The 25,858-nt window shown below is 39.2% G+C and overlaps 1 protein-coding gene across 1 annotated transcript; it reads right to left on the reverse strand.

Annotated features, from left to right (window-relative positions):
• Positions 1-24,060: 24,060 nt before the first annotated feature.
• On the reverse strand, positions 24,061-25,488 carry LOC104108821 (uncharacterized). Its single transcript, XM_070183458.1, has 2 exons — positions 25,239-25,488; positions 24,061-24,692 (listed from the first exon to the last, which is right to left on the reverse strand). Exons 1-2 carry the CDS (start codon positions 25,486-25,488, stop codon positions 24,061-24,063), a joined length of 882 nt encoding a protein of 293 aa, XP_070039559.1.
• Positions 25,489-25,858: the final 370 nt, after the last annotated feature.

Below are 25,858 nucleotides of genomic sequence, written 5' to 3' on the forward strand. Positions count from 1 at the left end.
TCATGCTAAATTGTGGGAGAAAAACTCGATGTGCTTAAGACCCTTAATTGATCATATATGTACCTAAAGTCTTGATTGGAAATGCGTTGTTGTTGATAATCTATAAAGATGCTCAAAAGTGAAAGAAGTGAGTTGGTGATATAAATTATGGCCACCGTTCCAAGAATGAAAGTTATACTTGTGGCCAATGAAATGAAATGATGTGAGAAAAGTTATGAAATGAGCCTTGGTTTAACTATTCCGAATTGACTTCGAAAATAGATTTTCCTAAAAGCTTATGTACTAAAGTCATGCCCAAATGTGGCTATTTTATCTAATGTTATGCTTTGTAAGTATTTACAATGTGTTTTGAACTCTTATATATTCAGGAGTTGAAATGGTGTATTGCCCTTTTTGGGGAAAAGTATTTCAAGAATAAATGATGTGTGACTTGTTTATGATTTTAACTTGTGCTTCGATTGCAAATCATTTTAATCCATTTTCTTGGAAAGAAATCCATTGTGTTTAAAACCTTCATTACTAATGAACTTAAAGTTGTGATTTCTGGAATATTATATATGTTGATATTTATGATGATGATCCATGGAAGGGAAGATAAAAAAGTGTGGAATATGAAATACGGCCACCGTGCCATGAATAAAGAATCTTGTGAATGGCCAAAAGAGCCAAGGAAGTATTGTTGTTGTGATTGGTTGAAAATACTAGTGAAGATTTATACAATGTGAAAGATTATGAGGTAAATTGCAATTTGTATCTATGTTACCTTGTGTGAAAACCAAAAATATTTTTGGGAGTAACGATAGACATCGAGAAAGGGTAGGTTGAAATAACCTAACCCCGAAACAACACGTGCCGGTGTAGGAGTGGATTGTGATTATTCCCCTTATTTGGGATGAGATTGATGTGATAAAATTATTCCTCTTATTTGGGATGAGATTGATGTGATAAAAGTATTCCCCATAATTGGGATGAGATGATTGATACAAAAGGATGATGTTGATCCACACAGCATTGTGGTGAGATGGCCTAGCCGATCGGGTCGTGATCGGACGCCATGCCGCACACATGGTGGTGATTGTGTTGGAAATTATAATTGAAATTGTGATTGTGGTTGATGTCTCTAATGAGATGGCCTAGCCGATTGGGTCATGATCGGACTCCGTGCTAAAAGTGTCACGATCCAAACCGATGGGCCGCGACGGGCATCCAGTGCCCTTACTCAACCGAGTACCAATGTTACATATCTTTCTTATCATACTATAATTGGCAAATGGGCCAAACGGGCCATCATGGGCTAATCAGAATAAACATAACTGAATACTCAATATAAGGCGACCCAATCTGATATAAAAACTTATACATGCGACATACGGGCCTATAAGGCCAAAATGATTTCTCGTACACTGAATAGACCGATAAGGCCATACAATTTTTCATATACATGACATCTATCTACAAGCCTCTAAGATTACATAAATGTCATAAAGGTTGGGACAGAGCCCTGCCATACCAATCCACACATGTCCTAATCATACTGACCAAATAGCAACTCTGGAGCAAATGGAGTGCACCAACACCTTCCGCTGAGCTGATAGCCTACTTAGAGGACTCTCAACCTGTCTAACGGGACCTGCGGGCATCAAACGCAGCATCCCTAGGCAAAAGGAACGTCAGTACAAATAATGTACCGAGTATGTAAGGAATGAATATCAGTAAGTAATAGACATGAGAGAAACATAAAGTAAAAGACTCAACATGTAAGTCTGAATAACTCTGTGAATCATTTCAAATTTATAATATCATGCATATGCGTATAAATGTCACACCATGCATAGGTATATGCGTTCATAACATCATCAAGCCTCTGAGGAAATCCTATCTTATCATCTCGGCCACTGTGGGCAAATCATCAACATATACCAGCTGATCAGGTGGTGGTGTGTATATAACGCCGTAACCTTTTTCCATATCCCATATTCATATCTATACATATATACGCGTATATAACGCCATCTGGTCATGGGTCAATGTATATGTATAAATGAATGCAATGCATGAGAAGTACGTCAATTAAATCTTTTGGAATGGCATAAGACCACTATGCCTTTTATTAATATCATGAAGTAAACTTTATCAACTTACGTATTTTCTGAGACCCATGAACAAATGATAGAATAATAGGACACATGGGGAATCAAGAACATAAGCGTCTCTAGCATTTCTATGAATAGAGTCATTTATGGAAGTTGCGTATTGTGCTCGTTTCGTTTGTATCATTTGGGTCATGCCAAAAAGAAAGAAGGGATAGCCATAACATACCTGAGCCGATTCTCTTGACAATCCCTCTAACATACGTCAATTGCGACGAAACACGTAACGGCGGATCGAAGTAGGGGAGAATCCGTATGATATTGTTGAGAAACATTGTACCGTGCTCTCTTAAAATTGCAAATCTTGTTGCGATTACACGGTATAACTTCGATGCAAATCTCTTAGAATTGCAAATCCGTATTGAAGCTTCATCCGTCTCTTGCCACACTTAGAATCATACCTTAATAAGGTAAATCTCTTAAAATTGTTGGCTTTTGTGGGCCCTACTTGATAGGGATGATTTGGCCGAAGAATGTCCAAATTATGCCACCTTGCAACATAATTTAAGAGCCATTTGATTGACTACATCTTGATGCCACATTGGGGTTCAAGAGTTTATTCAAAATGTCTTAATTAATTGGTTAATCTCCCACCAAAAATCAATAATTATCCGATTATCCACATAATTAATAATTATCTTAACTTACTTAAAATACTACTCACTTTTAACCCACTGTATATATATCTTGCTATCATGGTCGTGTGGTACCTTGTATGACACTAGTCCATAAATACGGGGTATAGTAGCTTGGACCGTATTTTATCTCAAAATGTCAAACTTCGACGAAATTCGTTTTCTTCGATTTGCTTACCCTCTCACCTTCACGAATTTACTCATCACTTATTTGAAATAGCATAATACTTATAACCTCAAAATAATCTCATTCCCGAGCTTACGTCAATTAACTTACTATGAAACTTTAACGTACGAAAATGCGGGATGTAACATCATTCCCCCTCTTTGGAACATTCGTCCTCGAATGTTGACTGATGCACTTATCATTATCATAAACTATAGTTCTTGCGAATACTTTATCACTCTCCTGGCAATCTAGGCAACTGTTCTGTGAATAAATCCAAAGGCCAGGGCATTCCCCCCTTTAGGCCTCTTTCTCACACCATGACTTGTGGTCGGAATCCTTTCAATCTTGTAACTGATGCTACCTTTTATCATGCAGCCTGTAGGACTCTGACCTTGTAAATGCGCTTATGCGACTCTACTCTCCTTTTTCCTCCAGTTTTTAGCCAATCTCTAGGCCTCACTTTGTAAACATATACAAAGCTTTGATAAGATGTCTCTCTGGGCATCTATAGGTATACTGAAGTTCTTCGCTCGGTACTTTGTTGAACTTACTGATATTGCTATATCTTATTTCATAGATCTGTTTATCCATCCGTATGACTTTACTGCCACAACTCTTACTTTGATTTATCGTTACTGAGGTCTGCTACAAAACTCCAGGTTACTCTCGTTGCTTATCCTATATGCATAAATCTAAGTCCTTTAATGCTTTTTCATTACTGTTCATCTTAAGAATGATAGTCTAATCTCATCTCATACTTTGTAACTTTTATCCATCCATTGTTGATTCACCTTAATACCGATAACTTGACCTCTTATGTAACATTGCCGCTAGGGCTCACGTCTTATCGAGGAACATTTTCCTGATCCACCTGGGGGCGATACTATACTTCCATAACCGTATTTCATAGCATCCCAATGTGATTCACCTTACATGGGTATTTTAATCCTCTACAATTCATGAAATCTCCCCTCTTTTTTTCTTCTTCAAATCATTACTCAATCGAAGGCCCAAACGTCATCCGTTATCTATCACAATTACACCCTTATTCTACTACCAGGGCAGCATTCCATCTCTTCTAAATTCTATTAGTTTTAGACTCCTTTGAGTTCATTCCGCTATACTAAGCTTTCTATAATTTAGAGAAACCATCATCTCTCTTATTTTCATGAGCTTAATCCCGAGGATTTATCCATTCTGGTCACCTTCTCACTCGCCTTTTCTCAACCTTACTCTTGTCTTCCTAAAACTTTGTTGCTCTACCATACTTTAGCTTGCGACCTACACATGTCTATTTATACTATTCGCAATTTTCCTTCAACTTTCTTGCACCATAGATTTCCTTATGTTATTCTGGAACATCAAGTGAGACATCACATCGTCTCTAACTCTTCTTTTACTTTCTTAACTAGACCTATCGATACCTAGATACCATAGGCAATAAGATATGCCACTGACGATGCCGCTATCATTCCTGGATATTGAATCCCCGCGGTTCTAGCCTTCTATCCGAAGTACGGACTATTCCCAACTTTCTGCATCTGAGTATCTCGTATGTTGTTCACCTTAACCTTACTTACCTTAAAATCTCGCATCACATCTTCTATCTCTTTCATGACCTCCTTTCCACATAGGTATCATTCACATCCACAATTTAAAGCTCTATTATAATACTTGCACCTCTGGTGCATACACAATCCGGTGGGAGCTTCATACTGACTTCTTATGAGGCTGATACTCTTCTAACTTGCTTTCTCGTAGATCCGTTACAGAATATGGTTGTTATACTATCTCTCTTCTACCTATGATATTAAGAGTGATTCTGCAATGATCTCAATCATGATTTCTATAATTTCTCGGTTCCAATAATCATACTCCTGATTTACTTAGTTCATGTAACTCTTTAGTTTCCTCTTCCCTCCGACCAATCTTTATTTAAGCTTAAGATATCTTCCGATCTGCGACTCTTGATATTAGTTATTACTTTAGCCTTTCAGGGGCGCTATGGAATATCCATGATACATTCTTTTAACAATTCAATCCTTTGTCTATGTCCTGGACTGAATTCTTTTTTTTAACTTATATGGGACTCTTCTACGGCTGTATGATTGTCAACATATATGTTGCATGGATTATACTCCGAAATCTTTAGTTCATTCATAACGTAACTAACTCTGGATTATTGATTGAATAATTCCTTTAGTTCCTTCTCATCTTTCTTTAAACGTAAGCTATTAGTTTTCCTGGTCTTTCTACCCCCTTGTTGCGTGCATACTTAGCTTATCTTAGTTCCCACACATGCCGGAATTTTCGTGCAACTTATATGATTTCGACCATTACTTTTGGTTTCACTTCCTGCTCATTAGCCACGATAGGTCCCGGACCACTTTCTTATGGAGTGCGTACAATGTTGTAGTGAGACTACTATTACAAGACCATTTCTTCTTCAAGTTACTATGTTTAGGTTGAAGCCTTCTTCCTTATTTCCTCAGCTAGTCCTTCATTATAGTACTTAGGGAGCACCCCCTGACTCTTGTAAAGCTGCGAGCTTATTGCATCGTATACTCAACAATTTTTTTTTTGATGTCCTTCCTCGCCCATAATTATTCGTAGTTACTTACCTCCATGCCCTTGTGCTTGTAGGGTTGCTTCTAAACTGAAGTTTTGTCTGTCTTCCTAGTGGGACTCTTTTATTTTCGTAACACCCATACGGTACCTTTAACTACTCCAACTCCTATTTGAATATTTCTCACTGGTCACGATGTCATATCTGCGAGACTGAATTCCCCATGTTGGGGTTCACTATGTTTATCTTGCATGATTTGTTGATTTGTCTGTATCTTCCTGTCTAGCCATAACTAGGCTCTTCCTGAATCAACTACTAACTACTCTTTGGCCCATTCTCATATCAATATTCTGCGTGATCTTCCTTGGGTTATTTCCTTTGTCTTAACTTACGTCTCGCACGGGCTCCTTATTTATCAATAACATCTCGGACATGAACCCTTACTTCCTCTCCTTGACACCATGTTTGCATAATGTTCTGGAATTGTAGCATATCTGTAGGCTTTGAATAAGTGCAATCTCATCCCTTTCTTATTTTTTATGCATTCTTCGTTTACCATTCCATAGTTATTAGAACCACTTAATTCTGACTTAACGCCTTATCACTCCATATTCCCCCCTTTAGGGGGGTATTAAGATTTAGTGCTACAATGATCTACGTATAGATGTTTTACCTCTTCATATTTGGCATCTTTTCACATCATCGATGACCCTTACTCGCCTCGCGGTAATCCTTCTGTACCAAGGATAACGAATTTCCTTACTCGCGAGGGTGACACTTAGTATAACTGTCACACATAGTCCCTTAAGCTTAACTTTACTCATCTTGCTTGCTTTAGGGAAGCGTCTTCCTGAATGACCTTTAAGGGTTATTCTTCTGTCGTCCATTCTTTTATCACCGGAACGCAATCTGAAATTCTCATGATTCCGACTATTATCAAATCACTCAGTCCCCAATTCATGTTTAGTTTATATTCTTCACCAGCCTATACAGATTTCTATTACTCTGGGGCCTAACTTTTCCTTTTGGTAATCATGTTAGAGTCATGAACTTATTTCTCGAAATGAGGGTATGACTTTATAGCCTATGCTCTTTTGTTGTCTCAAGGCCTGTCACCTCTTGTTTTTTCCTTCACTTGACTATAGACTCTGTAATACTGTCATCCTTTTGATCTAGTGTTGTCATCCATGTATCACATCTTACTCATAATGCTTCATTAACCCTCTTCTTATTTCTCGCTAACATTTATGTCTATCACTTTATTATGAAAACTCGAACAAGACATTCTTTTTCATTTAGCTCCCCTTGCTCCATCTATTGTCTTTTCGGGTTGCCTAACATTCTTTCTCTATTAGGTACGGGAGCCACACTAAGGTTATATTTATCTCTTCAAGGCTTCCAGTGCCTATCTTTGTAGTACTCATATCTAGTTGTACTATTTTAAAGTGCGCCATCTGGGTGTCTCACAAGGAGATCTATTAGCACATTTTCAATATCCTTCGAAAATGTCAGTTAACACTAACAATCCATCCACCATTTTTGGGTTACCCTAACCCCAGCTAGATACTGATATCCTGCCTTTTCTTATACTACTTCTTTTAGCCCCCATAGGGCATAAATGAGATGGGTGTGGCCAATTGTACATACCTCTGTTATTGTTGAAGGTAACTCAAAAGGCTTATATTCCTCTGCCTGAATTGTAAATACTGATAATCTTCATTAGCTGGGTACCTCGTACCCTTTTTCATCTTGCTTCTTTTACTTGTTGAAATTTGTATCTATCTTCTGAATCTCTCATTGCCTTTCACCACAGGGGTGGATAGATATTCTTTCCTTAAGGCTCCTTATCAAGAAGCTTACACGTCTTAGTACATACATGATCTGCTGGAGACCTTACATTTACTCATCATAAGCATGATGCAAAATCGAGTTCCTCTGACTCAACTCTTCCACAACAGTATTCAATCCCTTACCACCCGTCTTTCTAGAAATAGGCATCATCTTATAACTAAGCTCTACCACACAATCTAGAGTAAGAAGAAAGCATGACAATCCTAAATGCCCTGTAGTCTTCTGCTTATAAGAGTGGTGCACAACACACCCATACATAAGACTCTACTAGACACGGCTTATAGATTCCCCAGGACAGAACGGCTCTGATACCACTTTTGTCACGACCCAAACCGATGGGCCGCTACGGGCACCCGATGCCTTACTCAACTGAGTACCGACATTACATATCTTTCTTATCGTACTATCATTGACAAATGGTCCAAACGGGACGTCATGGGCTAATTAGAATCAACATAAGGGAATACTAAATATAAGACGACCCAATCTGATATAAAAACTTATACATGTGACATATGGGCCTATAAAGCCAAAATGATTACTCGAACACAGAACATAGGCCGATAAGGCCATTCAATTTTTCATATACATGGCATCTGTCTACAAGCCTCTAAGAGTACATAAATATTATAAAGGTCGGGACAGAGCCCCGCCATACCAATCAACACATGTCCTAATCATACTGACCAAATACTAACTCCGGAGCAAATGGAGTGCACCAACACCTTCCGCTGAGCTGATATGCTACTTAGAGGTGTCTCAACCTGTCTAACAGGATCTGCGGGCATGAAACGCAGCATCCCCAGGCAAAAGGGACGTCGGTACATTGTAAGGAATGAAAATAAGTAAGTAATAGACATGAGAGAAACATAGAGTAAATGACTCAACATATAACTCTGAATAACTCTGTGAATCATTTCATATTTATAATGTCATGCATATGTGTATAAATGTCATACCATGCATATGTATATGCGTTCATAACATCATCAAGCCTCTGAGGGCATCCCATCATGTCATCTCGGCCACTGTGGGCAAATCATCAACGTATACTAGCTGATCGGGTGGTGGTGCGTATATAACGTCGTAACCTTTTCCCATATCCCATATACATATATATACATATATACGCGTATATAACGTCATCTGGTCATGGGTCAATGTACATGTATAAATGAATGCAATGCATGAGAAGTATATTAATAAAATCTTTCAGAATGTCATAAGACCAGTATGCCTTTGATTAATACCATGAAGTAAACTTTATCAACTTATGTATTTTCTGAGACCTATGAACAGATGATAGAATAATAGGACACATGGGGAATCAAGAACATAAACATCTCTAGCATTTCTATGAATAGAGTCATTTATGGAAGTTGCGTATTTTGCTCGTTTCGTTTGTATCATTTGGATCATGCCAAAAAGAAAAAAAGGATAGCCTTAACATACCTGAGCCGATTTTCTTGACAATCCCTCTAACATACGTCAATTGCGACGAAACACGTAACGGCGGATCGAAGTAGGGGAGAATCTGTATGATATTCTTGAGAATGATTGTACCGTGCTCTCTTAAAATTGCAAATCTCGTTGCGATTACACAGTATAACTTCGTTGCAAATCTCTTAGAATTGCAAATCCGTATTGAAGCTTCATCTGTCTCTTGCCACACTTAGAATCATACCTTAATAAGGTAAACTCTTACAATTGTTGGCTTTTGTGGGCCCTACTTGATAGGGATAACTTTGCCAAAGAATGTCCAAATTATGCCACCTTGCAACATAATTTAAGAGTCATTTGATTGATTACATCTTGCTGCCACGTTGGGGTTCAAGATTTTATCCAAAATGTCTTAATTAATTGGTTAATCTCCTACAAAAAATCAATAATTATCCGATTATCCACATAATTAAGAATTATCTAAACTTACTTAAAATACTATTCACTTTTAACCCACTTTATATATCTTGCTATCATGGTCATCTAGTACCTTGTATGACACTAGTCCATAAATACGGGGTATTGTAGCTTGGACCGTATTTTATCTCAAAATATCAAACTTCGACGAAATTCATTTTCTTCGATTTGCTTACCCTCTCACCTTCACGAATTTACTCATCACTAGTTTTAAATTACATAATACTTATAACCTCAAAATAATCTCATTCCCGAGCTTACATCGATTAACTTACGACGAAACTTTAACGTACGAAAATGCAGGATGTAACAAAAAGTACGGTGGTATTGGTATTGAGAGTGATTGTGGTTGATGTCTCTAATGAGATGGCCTAGCCGATCGGGTCGTGATCAGACTCTGTGCTAAAAGTACGGTGGTATTGGTATTGTGAATATTGGTACTGTGAATGGTGGTATTGGTACTGTGAATAGTAGTATTGTGAACAGTGGTATATCGGCGCTAAAGATCTCCCAACCAAAAATAATATTATTTTTCTTATGTTGAAAATTATTATGTTTTAACTTGGTACTTATATATCATTGATTATTAGTTGTTGCTCCATGGTGTTTTCCCTTTCTTACATTGGCATTCTATTTTGAAAGAGGACAGTTAGCTTTACATACTAGTACTATTCTATATGTACTAACGTCCTTTTTGCCGGGGGCGCTGCATCTTCAATGGATGCAGGTGGTTCAGCAGCAGGCAGTTTTGGTCCTCGTTAGTAGTTACTCCCTATTCAGCAGGTTTTGGTGAGCCCTACTCTATTCCGGGCCTGATGTCACTTGATGTTATACTTTGTGTTTTGAGGTATAGCCGAGGCCTTGTTGCCGGCACTTCCATACTACTCTTCTGTTGTACTTAGAGGCTCCGTAGACAGGTTGTGGGTGGTGTTTAATGTAGGGAATTGAACTAGAAATGTTGGTATTTGGCAAACATGTTTTTTATTATATCTATAAACTTGTAATATTTTTGAAATCATAAAAGAATTTCTTTTGAGAATTGGTAAATAATGGGGAACATTACACTCTCATCATGTATATCTCTTGATATTGGATTTAAATTGTTCATGGGTAAGATTGGATAGAAGGCATTTGTCACGACCCAAACCGATGGACCGCGACGGGCACCCGGTACCCTACTCAACCGAATACCAACATAACGTATCTTTTCGTATCATGCTATCAAAAGTAAATGAGACAGAAAGGCTGCCGTAGGATGACTAGAATAAAATAGGTAATACCAACTTATACATTAGACATACAGGTCTATTAGACCAAAATGATCACTCGTATACTAAACATAGGCCGACAAGGCCATACAATCTTTTACGTACATGACATATGCCTACAAGCATCTAAGAGTACATAACCGTCATAAGACCGGGACAAGGCCCCGCCATACCAATCAATACGTGTCCAATGCATACTGACCAAATAGGCAACTCCGGAGCAAATAGAGCGCACCAACACCTTTCGCTGAGCTGATAGCTTACTTGGAGGACTCTCAACCTGTCTATCGGGACCTGCGGGCATGAAACGCAGCTTCCCCAGGTAAAAGGGATATCAGTACAAATAATGTACCGAGTATGTAAGGAATGAAAATCAGTAAACAATAGACATGAGAGTAACATGGAGTAAAAGACTCAACATATATATCTGAATAGCTCTGTGAATCACTTAATATTATAATGTCATGCATATGTGTACAAATGTCATACCATGCATGGGTGTATGTGTTCATAACATCATCAGGCCTCTGAGGGCATCCCATCATATCATCTCGGCCACTGTGGGCAAATCATCAACATATACCAGCTGATCAGGTGGTAGTGCGTATATAACGCCGTAACCTTTTCCTGTATCCCATATACATATAATATACATACATACATACATACATACATACATATATATATATATATATATATATATATATATATATATATATATATATATATATATAACGCCATCTGGTCATGAGTCAATGTACATGTATAAATGAATGCAATGCTTGAGAAGTACGTCATTAAAATATTTCGGAGTGTCATAAGACCATTATGCCTGTCATTAATATGAAGAACATAAGCATCTCTAGTATTTCTATGAATAAAGTCATTTATGGAAATTTTGCATTTGCTCGTTTCGTTTGTGTCGTATAGATCATGCCAAAAGAAAGAAGGGATAGCCTTAACATACCTGAACCGATTCTCTTTTGCGAAAACACGTAACAGCGGATCGAAGTTGGGAAACATCCGTATGATATTCTTGAAAAAGATTGTACCAGGCTTTCTTTGAATTAGCATTTCACTTTAGACCTTGTAGAATTTCAGAGAATTCATGTTGGACCTTGTAACATCATTCCTTAAGAGAATTTCACATTGGACCTTCTAATATTTCATGTTGTACATTGTTATTTCTCTTCAATGATGTAGGAAGATGGTTTATTTTACCAAAGAGAGTGGGCCCCACTTGTGATGACTAGCCACCAACTCCCCTAACACATGCCACCTAGTCTTGTGATTTAAGACTCATCATCAAGGTCTCCTAGGGCTGCCACGTTTGGGGGTTCGGGGAGGGGTAAACTTATCCAAAAACAATTGTAATTAATTAGCTAATCACCCACCAAAAATCATTAATTACCTAATTATTCACGTAACTAAAAATTATCTCGAATTGCTTAAAATACTACTCACTTTTAACATACTTTATATACCTCACTATCATGGTCAAGTGGTACCTTGAATGGTACTGGTCCATAAATACCGGGTATTATAGCTCGGACAGTATTTTATCCCAAATTGACAAACTTCGACGAAACATTAACGTCCGAAAATGTGGGATGTAACATCTCATTTTTGAGCTTTCATCAATTTATTTATCGCGTACTTTCACGTACGAAAATATGGGGTGTAACATCATTCTCCCCTTTGGAACATTCATCCTCGAATGTTGACTGATGCACTTATTATTCTCATAACCCATAGCTCTTGCAAATACTTTAGTACTCCTCTTGACATCTAGGCAACTGTTTTGTGAATGAATCCCAAAAGCCAGGACATTCCCCCCTTTAGGCCTCTTTCTCACACCACGACTTGTGGTTGAGATTCTTCCAATCTCGCATTGTTGCTACCTTTTGTCATGCAGCCTGTACGACCTTTTCCTTGTATGTGTGCCTATGCGACTCTTCTCTCTATTTTCCTCCAGCTTTTAACCAATCTCTAGGCTTTATTTTGTGAACATATATAGAATTATGACAAGCTGTCCCTCTAGGTGTCTATAGGTATATTGAAGTTCTTCGCTTGGTGCTTTGTTGAATTTACGAATATTGCGATATATTGTTTCATAGCTTTGGTTAAATATCCTTATGGATTTACTACATCTAGCTAGGTTAGTATACCATCACTCTTGCTTCGATTTATCGTTACTGAGGTCTGCTACCAAATTCCAGCTTACTCCTGTTGCTTATCCCATATGTATAAATCTAAGTCCTTTAATGCTTCCTCATTACTGTTCATCGTAAGAATGACGACCTAATCTCATCTTATACTTTGTGATTTTTGTCCATCCATTAGTGATTCACCTCAATATTGATCTACAATATACAACTGATAACTTGAAACTTCTTACTTAATACCTTGCCACTAGGGCTTACGTTGCATCGAGGAATATTTGAAGTGACTTTCCTAATCCACCTGGGTGCGATACGATACTATACTTACATAATCGTATTTCATAGCATCCCAATGTGATTCTCCTTACGTGGGTATTTTAATCCTGTACAATTCATCAAATCATTACTCAATCGAAGGCCCAAACGTCATTCTTTATTTATCGTGATTATACCCTCATTCTACTACCAGGGCATCATTCTATCTCTCCTAAATGCTATTAGTCTTAGACTACTTTGAGTTCGTTCAGGCTATACTGAGCTTTCTTAACTTAGAGAAACCATTAGCTCTCTTGTTTTCATGGGCTTAATCATGAGGACTCATCCATTTCTCGTCACCTTCTCACTCGCCCTTTCTTATCCTTATTCTTTTCATAAAACCGTGTCACTTTACTATACTTTAGCTTGCGACCTATACGTATCCATTTATACTGCTCGCAACCTTCCTTCAACTTGCTTGCACGATAGATTTCCTTATGTTATTCTGGAACATCAAGTGAGACATCACATCGTCTCTAACTCTTCTTTGCTCTGTTAATCAGGCTTCTAGATACCTAGAAACCATAGGCTGGAAGACATGCCACTGACGACGCTGCTATCATTCCTGGATATTGAATCCTCCCGCTTCTAGCCTTTTATCCGGAGTATGAACTGTTCACAACCTTCTGCATTTGAGTATCTCATACGTTGTTTACCTTTGACTTAAAATCTCGCATCATATCTTCTATCTCTTTAATGACCTCCCTTCCACATAGGTACAATTCACATCCACAACTTGAAGTTCTATTATAATACTTGCACCTCTGGTGCATACACAATCCAGTGGAAGCTTCATACTGACTTCTTATGAGGTTGGTACTCTTCTAACTGGCTTTATCGTAGAGCCGTTATAGAATATGGCTCCTGTACTATCTCTCTTGTACCTCTTATATTAAGAGTGATTCTGCAAGGTTCTCAATCATGATGTCTATAATTTTCTGGGTCCAATAATCAGACTCCTGATTTACTTGGTTGATGTAACTCTTTAGTTTCCTCTTCCTTCTTATCAGCCATTATGTAGGCTTAAGCTATCTTCCGATCTGCGGCTCCTGGTATTAGTTATTACTTTAGCCTCTCATGGGCGCTATGCAATATCCATGATACAATCTTTTAATAATTCAATCCTTTGTCTATGACCTGGGCTCAATTCTTTCTTTTAACTTATACCGGAATCTTCTACAGATATATGATTGCCAACATATATGTTGCATGGATAATACTCCAAAATCTTAAGTGGAGCTAACTTTGGATCATTGATAGAATAATTCCTTTCGATCATTCTCAGATTTCTTTAAATGTAAGCAATTAATTTTCCTGGTCTTCATGCCCCCTTGTTGCGTACATACTTAGCTTATCTTAGTTCCCATGCATGTCGGAGTTTTTCGTGCAACTCATATGATCTCGAATATTACTTTTGATTTTACTTCCCGTTCATTAGCTACGATAGGTGCCACTTTCTTATGGAATGCATACAATGTTGTTGTGAGACTGTTGTTATAAGGCCATTTCCTCTTTAGGTCACCGAGCTTAGGTGGAAGCCTTCTTTCTTATTTCCTCAGCTAGTCTTTCATTGTAGTACTTAGGGAGGACCTTCTGACTCTTGTAAAGCTGCGAGCTTATTACATCGTATACCCGACGGAATTTTTATTGATGTCCTTCCTCGCCTATAATTATCCATAGTTACTTACCTCCACGCCTTTATACTTGTAGGGTTGCTTCTGAATTGATATTTTGATTGTCTTCCTAGTGGCCTTCTCTTTTATTTACCTTTAACTACCCCAACTCATATCTGAATATATCTCAAGGATCACGATGTCATATCTACGAGACTGAATTCCCATGTTGGGGTTCACTATGTTTATCTTGCACGATCTGTTGATTTGCTTGTAACCTCTTATCTAGCCATAACTAGAGTCTTCTTGAATCAACTACTAACTGCTCGTTGGTCCATTTTCATATATGTATTTCCGTGTAATCCCTCTTGGGTTATTCCCTTTGTCTTAACTTACCTTTCGCACTGGCTCCTTATTTATCAATAACATCTCGGGCAGGAGCCCTTACTTCCTTTCCTTGACGTCGTGTTTGCATAATGTTCTGGAATAAGTGCAATCTCATCCCTTTCTCATTTTTATCGCATTCTTCCTTTACCATTCCATAATTACTAGAACCACTTAATTCTGACTTAATGCCATATTACTCCATATTTCCCACTTTAGGGGAGTACTAAGAGTTAGTGCTACGATGATCTACGTATAGATTTTTTTACCTCTTCATCTTTGGCGTCTTTCCACATCATCGATGATCCTTACTTGCCTCGTGATAATCTTTCTGTACCAAGGATAACAAATTTCCCTACTCGTGAGGGTGACACTTAGTATAGCTGGTACATACAGTCCCTTAAGCTTAACTTTGCTCACCTTGCTTGCTTTAGGGAAGCGTCTTCCTGGATGGCCTTTAAAGGGTATTCTTTTGTCGCCCATTCTATCATCGCCGGACGCAATCTCTGAAATTCACATGATGTCGACTATTACTCAGTCCCTCGTTCATGTTTAGTTTACCTTGTTCATCAGTCCATACTGATTTATATTACTCCGGGGTCTAGCATTTCCTTATGGTAGTCGCGTTGGAGTCACAAACTTATTTCTCGAAATGAGGATATGACTTTATGGCCTATACTCTTTTGTTGTCTCAAGGCCTTTCACCTCTCATCTTTTCCTTCACTTGACTATAGACTCTGTAATACTGTCATCTTTTTTTTATCTACCGTTATCATCCATGTATCACATCTTACTCATAATGCTTCATTAACTCTCTTCTTATTTTCCCGCTAACATCTATGTCTATCACTTCATTCTCAAAACTCGAACAACACATTCTTTTGCTCTTAGCTCCCCTTGCTCCATCCATTGGCTCTTCGAATTTCCTAACATTCTTTCTCTACTAGGGACGGGAGCCACACTAAGGTAATATTTATCCCTTCAAGGCTCCCAGTGACTATCTTTGTAGTACTCATATCTAGCTGTACTATTTTAGAGTGCACCATCTAGGTGTCTCACAAGGAGATCTATTAGGTTACCCTTACCCCAACCGGATCCTGATATCCTGTCCTTCTCTTAAACTACACCTGTTAGCCCCCATAGAGCATAACTAAAATGGGTGTGACCAATTATACATACCTCTGTTATTGTTGAAGGTAACTCAAAATGCATATATTTCTATGCTTGAATTGTAGATAATGTTCATCTCTACTAACTAGGTACCTCGTACCCTTCTCCACCTTGCTTCTTTTACTTGTTGAAACTTGTACCTTTTGATTCTTTCATTTCTTTTTACCACAAGAGTGGATAGATATTCTTGCCTTAGGGATCCTTATAAAGAAGCTTACACCTTTCAGTACACACATGATCTGTTGAAGACCTCATATTTACTTATCATAAGCATCATATAGAATCGAGTCCCTCTGACTCAACTCTTCCACAACCGCATTCAATCATTTACCAATTGTCTTTCTGGATGTAGGCATCGTCGTATTGCGAATAAGATAGAGTTTAAGAAATTGAGTTCTTACAACTGAGCTCTACCACATGATCTAGAGTAAGAAGAAAGAGTGACAGTCCTAAATGCCCTATAGCCTCCTGCTTATAAGTGTGGTGCACAACACACCCATAAATAAGACTCTACTAGACACGGCTTGTAGACTCCCTAGGATAGAACTGCTCTAATACCATTTTTGTCACGACCCAAACAGATGGGCCGTGACGGGAACCCGGTACCTTACTCAACCGAGTGCCAACATAACGTACACTTTCGTATCATGCTATCAAAAGTAAATGAGATAGAAAGGCTGTCGTAGGATGACTGGAATAAAATATGTAATACCAACTTATACATTAGACATACGGATCTATAAGACCAAAATGATCACTCATCTACTAAACATAGGCCGACAAGGCCATACAGTCTTTTACGTACATGACATATGTCTACAAGCCTCTAAGAGTACATAACCATCATAAGATCGGGACAGGACCCCGACATACCAATCAATACGTGTCCAATGCATACTGACCAAATAGGCAACTCCGGAGCAAATGGAGCGCACCAACACCTTTCGCTGAGCTGATAGCTTACTTGGAGGACTCTCGACCTGTCTATCAGGACCTGCGGGAATGAAACACAGCATCCCCAGGCAAAAGGGACGTCAGTACAAATAATGTCCCGAGTATGTAAAGAATGAAAATCAGTAAACAATAGACATGAGTGTAACATAGAGTAAACGACTCAACATGTATATCTGAATAGCTTTGTGAATCATTTAATATTATAATGTCATGCATATACATATAAATGTCATACCATGCATGGGTATATGCGTTCATAACATCATCAAGCCTCTGAGGGCATCCCATCATATCATCTCAGCCACTGTGGGCAATTCATCAACGTATACCACCTGATCAGGTGGTGGTGCGTATATAACGCCGTAACCTTTTCCCATATCCCATATACATATAATATACATACATACGCGTATATAACAACATCTGGTCATGGGTTAATGTACATGTATAAATGAATGCAATGCATGAGAAGTACGTCATTAAAATCTTTCGGAGTGTCATAAGACCATTATGCCTGTCATTAATATCATGAAATAAACTTTATCAACTTACGTATTTTCTGAGACCCATGAACAGACGATCGAATAATATGACATATGGGAAATCAAGAAAATAAGAATCTCTAGTATTTCTATGAATATAGTCATTTATGAAAATTGTGCATTTGCCGTTTCGTTTGTGTCGTATAGATCATGCCAAAAGAAAGAAGGGATAGCCTTAACATACCTGAACCGATTCTCTTTTGCGAAAAAATGTAACGGCGGATTGAAGTAGGGAAAAATCCGTATGATATTCTTGAAAAAGATTGTACCGGGCTTTCTTTGAATTAGCATTTCATGTTAGACCTTGTAGCATTTCAGAGAATTCACGTTGGACCTTGTAACATCATTTCTTAAGAGAATTCCACGTTGGACCTTCTAATATTTCATGTTGAACATTGTTATTTCTCTTCAATGATGTAGGAAGATGGTTTATTTTACCAAAGAGAGTGGGCCCCACTTGTGATGACTAGCCACCAAACTCCCCTGACACATGCCACCTAGTCTTGTGATTTAAGACTCATCATCAAGGTCTCCTAGGGCTGCCACGTTTTTTGGGGGGGGGGGGAGGGGGTAAACTTATCCAAAACAAATTGTAATTAATTAGCTAATCACCCACCAAAAATTATTAATTATCCAATTATTCACATAACTAAGAATTATCTCAAATTACTGAAAATACTACTCACTTTTAACACACTTTATAAACCTCACTATCATGGTCATGAGGTACCTTGAATGGTACTGGTCCATAAATACCAGGTATTATAGCTCAGACCGTATTTTATCCCAAATTGACAAACTTCGACGAAACTTTAACGTCCGAAAATGTGGGATGTAACATCTCATTTTTGAGCTTTCATCAATTTATTTATGGTGTACTTTCACGCACAAAAATATGGGGTGTAACAGCATCAAGCAGGTCGTGCTCCACGAGGTCGGGGCATGGCAGCGGGATGCCCTCTGATAAAGCATACAACACTAGTGCTCGGTATCGAGGGACATTAGTTTTGTGTTGGCACGGCATCAACCGGTTGCATATGAAATCCAGAACCACACGTGCTAATGCGCTCATGAATTCTTTGGCCAGAGAATTGTACTCTACACTCCCATACTTCCAATTTGCATCTTTCTTGGTAGGCATAGGACGGACTAAATATGTGGGTAATCAAGCTCTTTGCATATAGAGTCATACATGTCCGTTGGTGTGTCTGGCACCCCTAAGAACTCGTTCAGAGCTTCAATTGAGACATTGATATCCACTCCTCGTACTCTCACAATGCTACCCCGTGAGTGACACCAATTGGCGTAAAGCTCTCTGACAATAGTAAGGCTAGCCTTGCAGTGGCCCTTCAAGATAGGTCCCCATTATTGCACCTCTTGAATTGATTTAAGAAGATCTAGATAATTTTTCTTCAGTTCTCCAATGTTGATTGGCATTTCTGGAATATATTTCTTTGAATCCAGGATCTTCTCATAATCTTGGAATGCCTTTTCACTAACAAAATTCTTCTCCCAAGCAGCTCGGTCAATTGGTTCACCCTCATCTTCGTCGCTCATGTTGACATTTGTGAGCTCAAAGTCCGAATCAGACTCGGACTCAGATTCTGAGGTAGTCTTCTGCTTCCCTTTGTTTTCCGGATCAATCTTCTTTGTGGAATTGGTCTGGTGCGGCCTCTTCTTGCTTCGATTTATCAATTAACTACCTAGTCGGCGGTACCTTTGCTTTCTCAGTCCGCTTTCTTTTGTTATGTGGGTTTGGAGCACATGTCGCTTTTCCAGTAGGCTTTTTAGGCGGTTGCCTATCACTATCTCTTTCTTGTTGTTTGGACGTTTTGCTCGTTGCCTCCATTAGGAACCTTTGTATCTGCAAAGCAAAGTCAACAATTAGTGTGCAGAACATTGAAGTTTCATACGTGAAGCAGTTGTGCAAGAGTGTGCAGTTCCAATCGTCCGCACACTTATGCCATTCAGTACTTCAATCAAACATAGCCCATGGCTTTCAGCAGGAATCAATTAACTGATAGTACACGAGTGAGTAATGCACTTATAGAAATCATTATGCCAACGAGAGATAGATTCAAGTGTTGCTCAAAGCATGTTCTATTACCTACAATAGCTCACTTTGAATTTACTCAGCTATATCATCATAAACTTCTCGCAACCCCACACTTAATCTCAAGACATACGATACACATAGAGTGCACATAATTCAAATTGAAGTAACACTTTACAATACAAGCAGTCAAACATGTGCCAGATGCTCAGCTTATTAGGACAAATCTACCACAGGCTCGAAACATTTGGACAAGGCTGTACACAATCAGTCAAACGACTCTACGCTTGTTCATTAGCATATACTAGTGTTGCTCGGTTACTCAGACTTCGCCAGCGCCTAAATTTACCTCTTAGGCATTTTGTCGAACAATTAAAATGCAACAGTTTGGCGTGTTTTCTTACAATTGGGCAATTCAAATACCCTCCCAAAATTGTTTAGATGATGGGAATTATAGTTTGTTATCATTAAACATCAACAACCAACATAAACGACAACCCCAAGCCTCAAACGTTTTCTCAAATCCCCTCCTTGTATAATCTATAGTATTCAAGTTGGTGAGGCCTAACCTAGGGGAATTTGGGGAAGGGATTCTGCTACTTAGAGAAACAAGAAGAGGTAAGAGTTGAGGGAGAGAGGAAGACGAAGCACATACCTGAATGCTTGATCATATCGCGCAGCAGTAGTGAGAGGAGGTTGCGTTTGGGTTGAGAGGAAATGGGTGGGAGAAGGAGTTGGGGTTTTAAGACTTGTGAAGTGTAATAACAATAAAACACTTACCTGCTGCGTGGTAGCTTGGATGCGACGCGTCCCAACTGATTTCTTTGAAATTTTACGGATGTGGTTGTGGACGCTATGGCTTCTCTTCACTGCCTCGCGCAGTTGGCCTTTAATTTTTGGATGCTAAGGGGAATGCGACGCATCCACCCTATTTTCACCTACCTGTAGTTTTTTTTGATAAATACATACAAGAATTAATTCCTACAAAAATAAAAAAAATTAAGGAACTCATAAAAAAAATTAAAAATACAAAACGAACGGGAAAAATGAACAAACTTTCGAAAATAATAGAAAATGCTTGGGTTGCCTCCCAAAAAGTGCCTGATTTAACGACGCGACACGATGCAACACGTTCTTCACGCATCGGCCAAGTCCATCGAGGTCTTGTGTGTGCAATATCACCACCCCAATAGTGTTTTACTCTCTTCCCATTTACCAAGAATGTCACACTGGAACTCGTATCACGCAATTCCACCGCTCCATGAGACTTCACACTAACCACTTCAAAAGGACCCGCCCATCGAGATTTAAGCTTTATGGGGAAAAGCTTCAACCTCGAATTAAACAAGAGAACTTCTTGACCTGGCTCAAACTCGCAATGTTGGATGTTCTTATCATGCCACCTCTTGGTCTTTTCTTTATACAACTTGGCATTTTCATATGCATGCAATCGAAACTCATCATGCTCATTGAGCTGTAGCAACCTCTTCTCTCCGGCTAAGTCCATATCCATATTTAGCTTTTTAATCACCCAATAGGCTTTGTGTTCAAGCTCGATGGGTAAGTGGCATGCCTTCCCATAAACCAACTTATATGGAGATATTCCAATAGGAGTCTTGTATGCAGTTCGATACGCCCATAATGCGTCGTCAAGCTTTACGGCCGAGTCCTTCCTCTTTCCACTCACAGTTTTCTCCAAAATTTGCTTCACCTCTCTGTTTGACACTTCCACTTGACCACTCGTTTGGGGATGATAGGCGGTGGAAAACTTGTGCTTAACTCCACACTTTGCTAGAATGTTGTTCAACAATTTGTTACAAAAGTGAGTTCCTCCGTCACTTATCAACACCCTTGGAGTCCTAAAGCGTGTGAAGATGTGCTTTTTTACAAAGTTTACCACTACCTTTGCGTCATTAGTAGGAAGAGAAATGGCCTCCACCCACTTAGACACATAGTTGACCGCCACCAAGATGTATTTGTGACCATTAGAGTATGGGAACGGTCCCATGAAATCAATCCCCCAAACATCAAAGATCTCTACTGCCAGAATGTTTTGCAAAGGCATCTCGTGCTTCTTCGTGATTGTTCCAGTTCTTTGGCCCCTGTCACACTGTTTAACAAAGGCGTGTGCATCCCTAAACAATTTGGTCCACTAGAAACCCGATTGCAACACTTTTTGGGCAGTTCTATCCCCACCGTGATGACCTCCATATGGAGACGCGTGACAGTCATGCAAGATTGCATTCACTTCCTCCTCAGGAACTTATCTGTGCACTACTTATACAGGAATGGATGACCCCATAAGTAGAGCCTCACATCACGTAGAAATCTTCTTCATACCACGTAATAAAATTCTGGTGGCATCACCCCACTTGCAATAAAATTCACGTAGTCTACATACCACGAGCTACATGGTTCCGATAAGTGATCAGCCACCTGATTCTCTTTCCTTTTTGATCTCGGATCTCCAAGTTAATTTTTTGCAAAAGGAGGACCCAACGAATCAGCCTCGGCTTGGCGTCTCTCTTTTCAAACAAATACCTTATAGCTGAATGATCGGTGTAGACGATGACTTTGGTTCCCACTAGATAAGGCCTGAACTTGTCAAACGCCCACACCACTGCAAGCAATTCATTTTCAGTAACAATGTAGTTCTATTGGGCTGGATTCAGAGTTCTGCTAGCGTAGTAAATGGAGTGAAAATGTTTATCCCTCTTTTGCCCTAAAACAACTCCTATTGCGACGTCACTCGTATCGCACATTCTGCGCCCAATCTAGGGCAATGATAATTGGCGCAGTCACCAAAATATTCTTCAAGCTCATCAAATGCTCTCAGACAAGCATCATCAAATTTGAAAGGATATCTTTCTCAAGAAGCCTGCACAGAGGAGAAGAAATTTTGAATTTTTTTTAATGAAACGATGATAAAAACCTGCATGACCCAAGAAACTACGAATTCCCTTAACGGATGTTGGTGGGGGCAATTTTTCAATCGCCTCCACATTTGCCTTGTCAACCTACAAACCATTTTTTGACAGCTTGTGCCCCAAGACTATACCTTCTCGTACCATGAAATATCACTTTTCCCAGTTTAGCACCAAGTTTGTCTCTTCACACCTAGCAAGCACTTTATCAAGGTTCATTAAACAATTATCAAAAGAATACCTAAACACAGAAAAATCATCCAAGAACACTTCTACAAATCTTTCAACCATGTCAGTAAAATTAACCATCACTAACCTTTGAAAAGTCACAGGTGCATTACAGAGACCAAAAGGCATTCTCTTGAATGCATACGTGCCATGAGGACACGTAAATGTGGTCTTCTCTTGGTCCCCTGGGGCTATAGCAATCTGATTATACCCCGAATAGCCATCCAGAAAATAATAGTATTCCTGTCCAGCTAGTCTATCAAGCATTTGGTCAATAAAGGGGAGGGGGATGTGGTCCTTGCGGGTGGCATTGTTTAATTTTCTATAATCTATGCAAATTCTCTACCCTGTCACAGTTCTTATGGGAATCAAGTCATTATTTTCATTAACCACTACAGTCATCCCCCCTTCTTAGGCACACATTGGATGGGGCTTACCCATGTGCTATCAGAGATTGGAAATACAATACCTGTATTGAGCCAGTTAATCACTTTTATTCTTACCACCTCTTTCATGATTGGATTTAGGCGGCACTGGTGCTTTACACTTGGCTTGTGTCCGTCCTCCATGAAAATTTTATGCATGCAAAAGGCTGGACTAATGCCTCTAATGTCAGACATTGTCCACCCAATGGCTCGCTTATGCTCATGCAATACTCTTAACAGTTTTTCTTAATGCAATTTAGACAAGTCAGAGGAAACAATAACAGGTAGAGTGTAAGAACCACCCAAATAAGCATATTGAAGGTGAGGGGGCAAGGGTTTAAGTTCCAATTTTGGAGCCTCTTCAATCGACGGCTTTGGCGGAGGCACACTCGGCCTATTTAAGGGCTCAAAGGGGTTTAATCCTTGCATGTAGACACATGATGCATCTAGTATATGCATCCTCTTCTCAACCTAGTCATCAATCTCCATGCTATCAAACAACATGAGTGCTTTCACTAGAGAAGCCTCTAGATATACACTTTGATCTATCACTTTCTCATCCACCTCCACAACAGATATCATAGAGAGCTCCTCATAATGGCGGGGAAGTTGAATCGCTTTGTAGACATTGAAAATCGCTTCCTATTTGTCCACCCTCATAATCATCTTTGTGTGTCTTACTTTAATAATTGCATCACCTGTAGCCAAGATAGGTCGTCCAATATGATTGGGACTTATTCATCAGCCTCATAATCTATGATAATGAAGTCTGCTGGGAAGATGAATTTCCCAATTTGCAATAACACATCTTCAATCATTCTTTTCGGGTAAGCTATGGATCTATCAGCTAGCTGCAACATCACAATGGTTGATCTTAGAGCTCCCAGATCCAATTGCTTGAACAAGGAGAAGGGCATCAGATTTATACTTGCCCCCAAATCACAAAGAGCACGGCCCACATCAATATTACCAATCCGCACAGGGATGGTGAAGCTGCCAGTGTCCTTAAGCTTTTGAGGAGGCTTGTTTTGGACCCTCGAAGTACACTCCTCAGTAAGTGCGACTGTCTTGAATTCAGTCAATTTCCTCTTGTGAGCCACTATATCTTTGATGTACTTAGCATATTTTGAAATTTCACGGAGTGCATCCACCAATGGAATATTTAATTGAACCTGGCTCAACATAGAGGGAAATTTGTTAAACATGCAATCATCATTCTTCTTCTGTAACCTTCCGGGGAAAGGTGGTGGTGGCCTTGCAGCACTCACTGGCTCTGAAATTGCATAATCTTTCTTTGACTCGGGTGTTGCCTTAGGAATCAACTCTCCCTCAGGTGTAGGCTTATCTCTTCTCTTCTTTAGCGCTTCTTACAATTACCTCCCATTTATAAGTATGACTGCATTAACTTGAGGGTTCTTCTCTGTATCACTGGGAAGAGTGCCTGCAGGCCTGGTATTTTGATTTGATGCTAACTGCCCAACTTGCCTCTCAAGATTTCTGAAATCGGTCCTGAGTTGATTATTGTCAAGAAACAACTTCTTTAACAGGTCATTTGTACTCTCCTCAACTTGCTGGGGTGGCTTTTGAGGTTGACTGTAATTTCCTTGGGGTCTATATTGATTCTGAGTCGCTTGATTTCCACCCCAGGAGAAGTTAGGGTGATTCTTCGAATTTGGGGTTGTAAGTGTTCCCATATTATGCATGCTGATTCATCGGACCCCTGCTCTATTGCCCCACATAATATATGGATTTAGGATTCGTGGGACATATGTCACTCGTGTGACCTTCACTACATCACTCACAGCAAGTCAACATCTGTTGCACATAAGCCACGTGCTCTAATCCTCTGAGCTACAGGCCCCACCCCGTCTCCACTGGATTTGTTCCCGGGAGTATCCTCAAAAAAAGGAACCTTTTTGCATTTTTTGCATTTGGTGCATTGTCATTCTATTCATCTGATTTGCTAATTTTGCAATATCTTCTCTCATGACTGAGAAATCATCAAGCTCAATTACAACTGCTGCCTTCTGTTTAGGTGCTCTTCGTGATTCCCTATATGCTTGCCAATTATTATCATTAGCAGTGAAATTGTTTAGCAGGAGTTGGATTTCACTATACGGCCTTTCCATGCAACTACCCCCACAAGCTAAATCAAGATTCATCTTCGATATCTCGTCTAACCCATCAACGAAAGTGTGACCCAACACCTCATCAGTCTGACAATGATGTGGGGAGTCTCTGAGTAGCTTCTTGTATCTTTCCTAAGCTTGACGAAGAGTCTCTCTATCCCGTTATTGGAACCAAAGAATCTGGCTCCTCAGTGACTTCGTCTTTTTACTGGAAAAAAACTTGATTAAGAATTTTCTTGCTAAATCATCCCAAGTGTGGATCGAGTTCGCGAGCTCTTATTGCAACCATTCTTTGGCTTCCCCCAACAGTGAAAAGGGGAATAATGTCAGCCTAACATAATTCTTGGAGATATTTGGATAATTGTAAGTATCCGTAATTTCCAGGAAGTTCTGTGGATGAAAT

This window comes from Nicotiana tomentosiformis, chromosome 8 (genome assembly GCF_000390325.3).
Source record: "Nicotiana tomentosiformis chromosome 8, ASM39032v3, whole genome shotgun sequence".
NCBI lineage: Eukaryota > Viridiplantae > Streptophyta > Magnoliopsida > Solanales > Solanaceae > Nicotiana > Nicotiana tomentosiformis.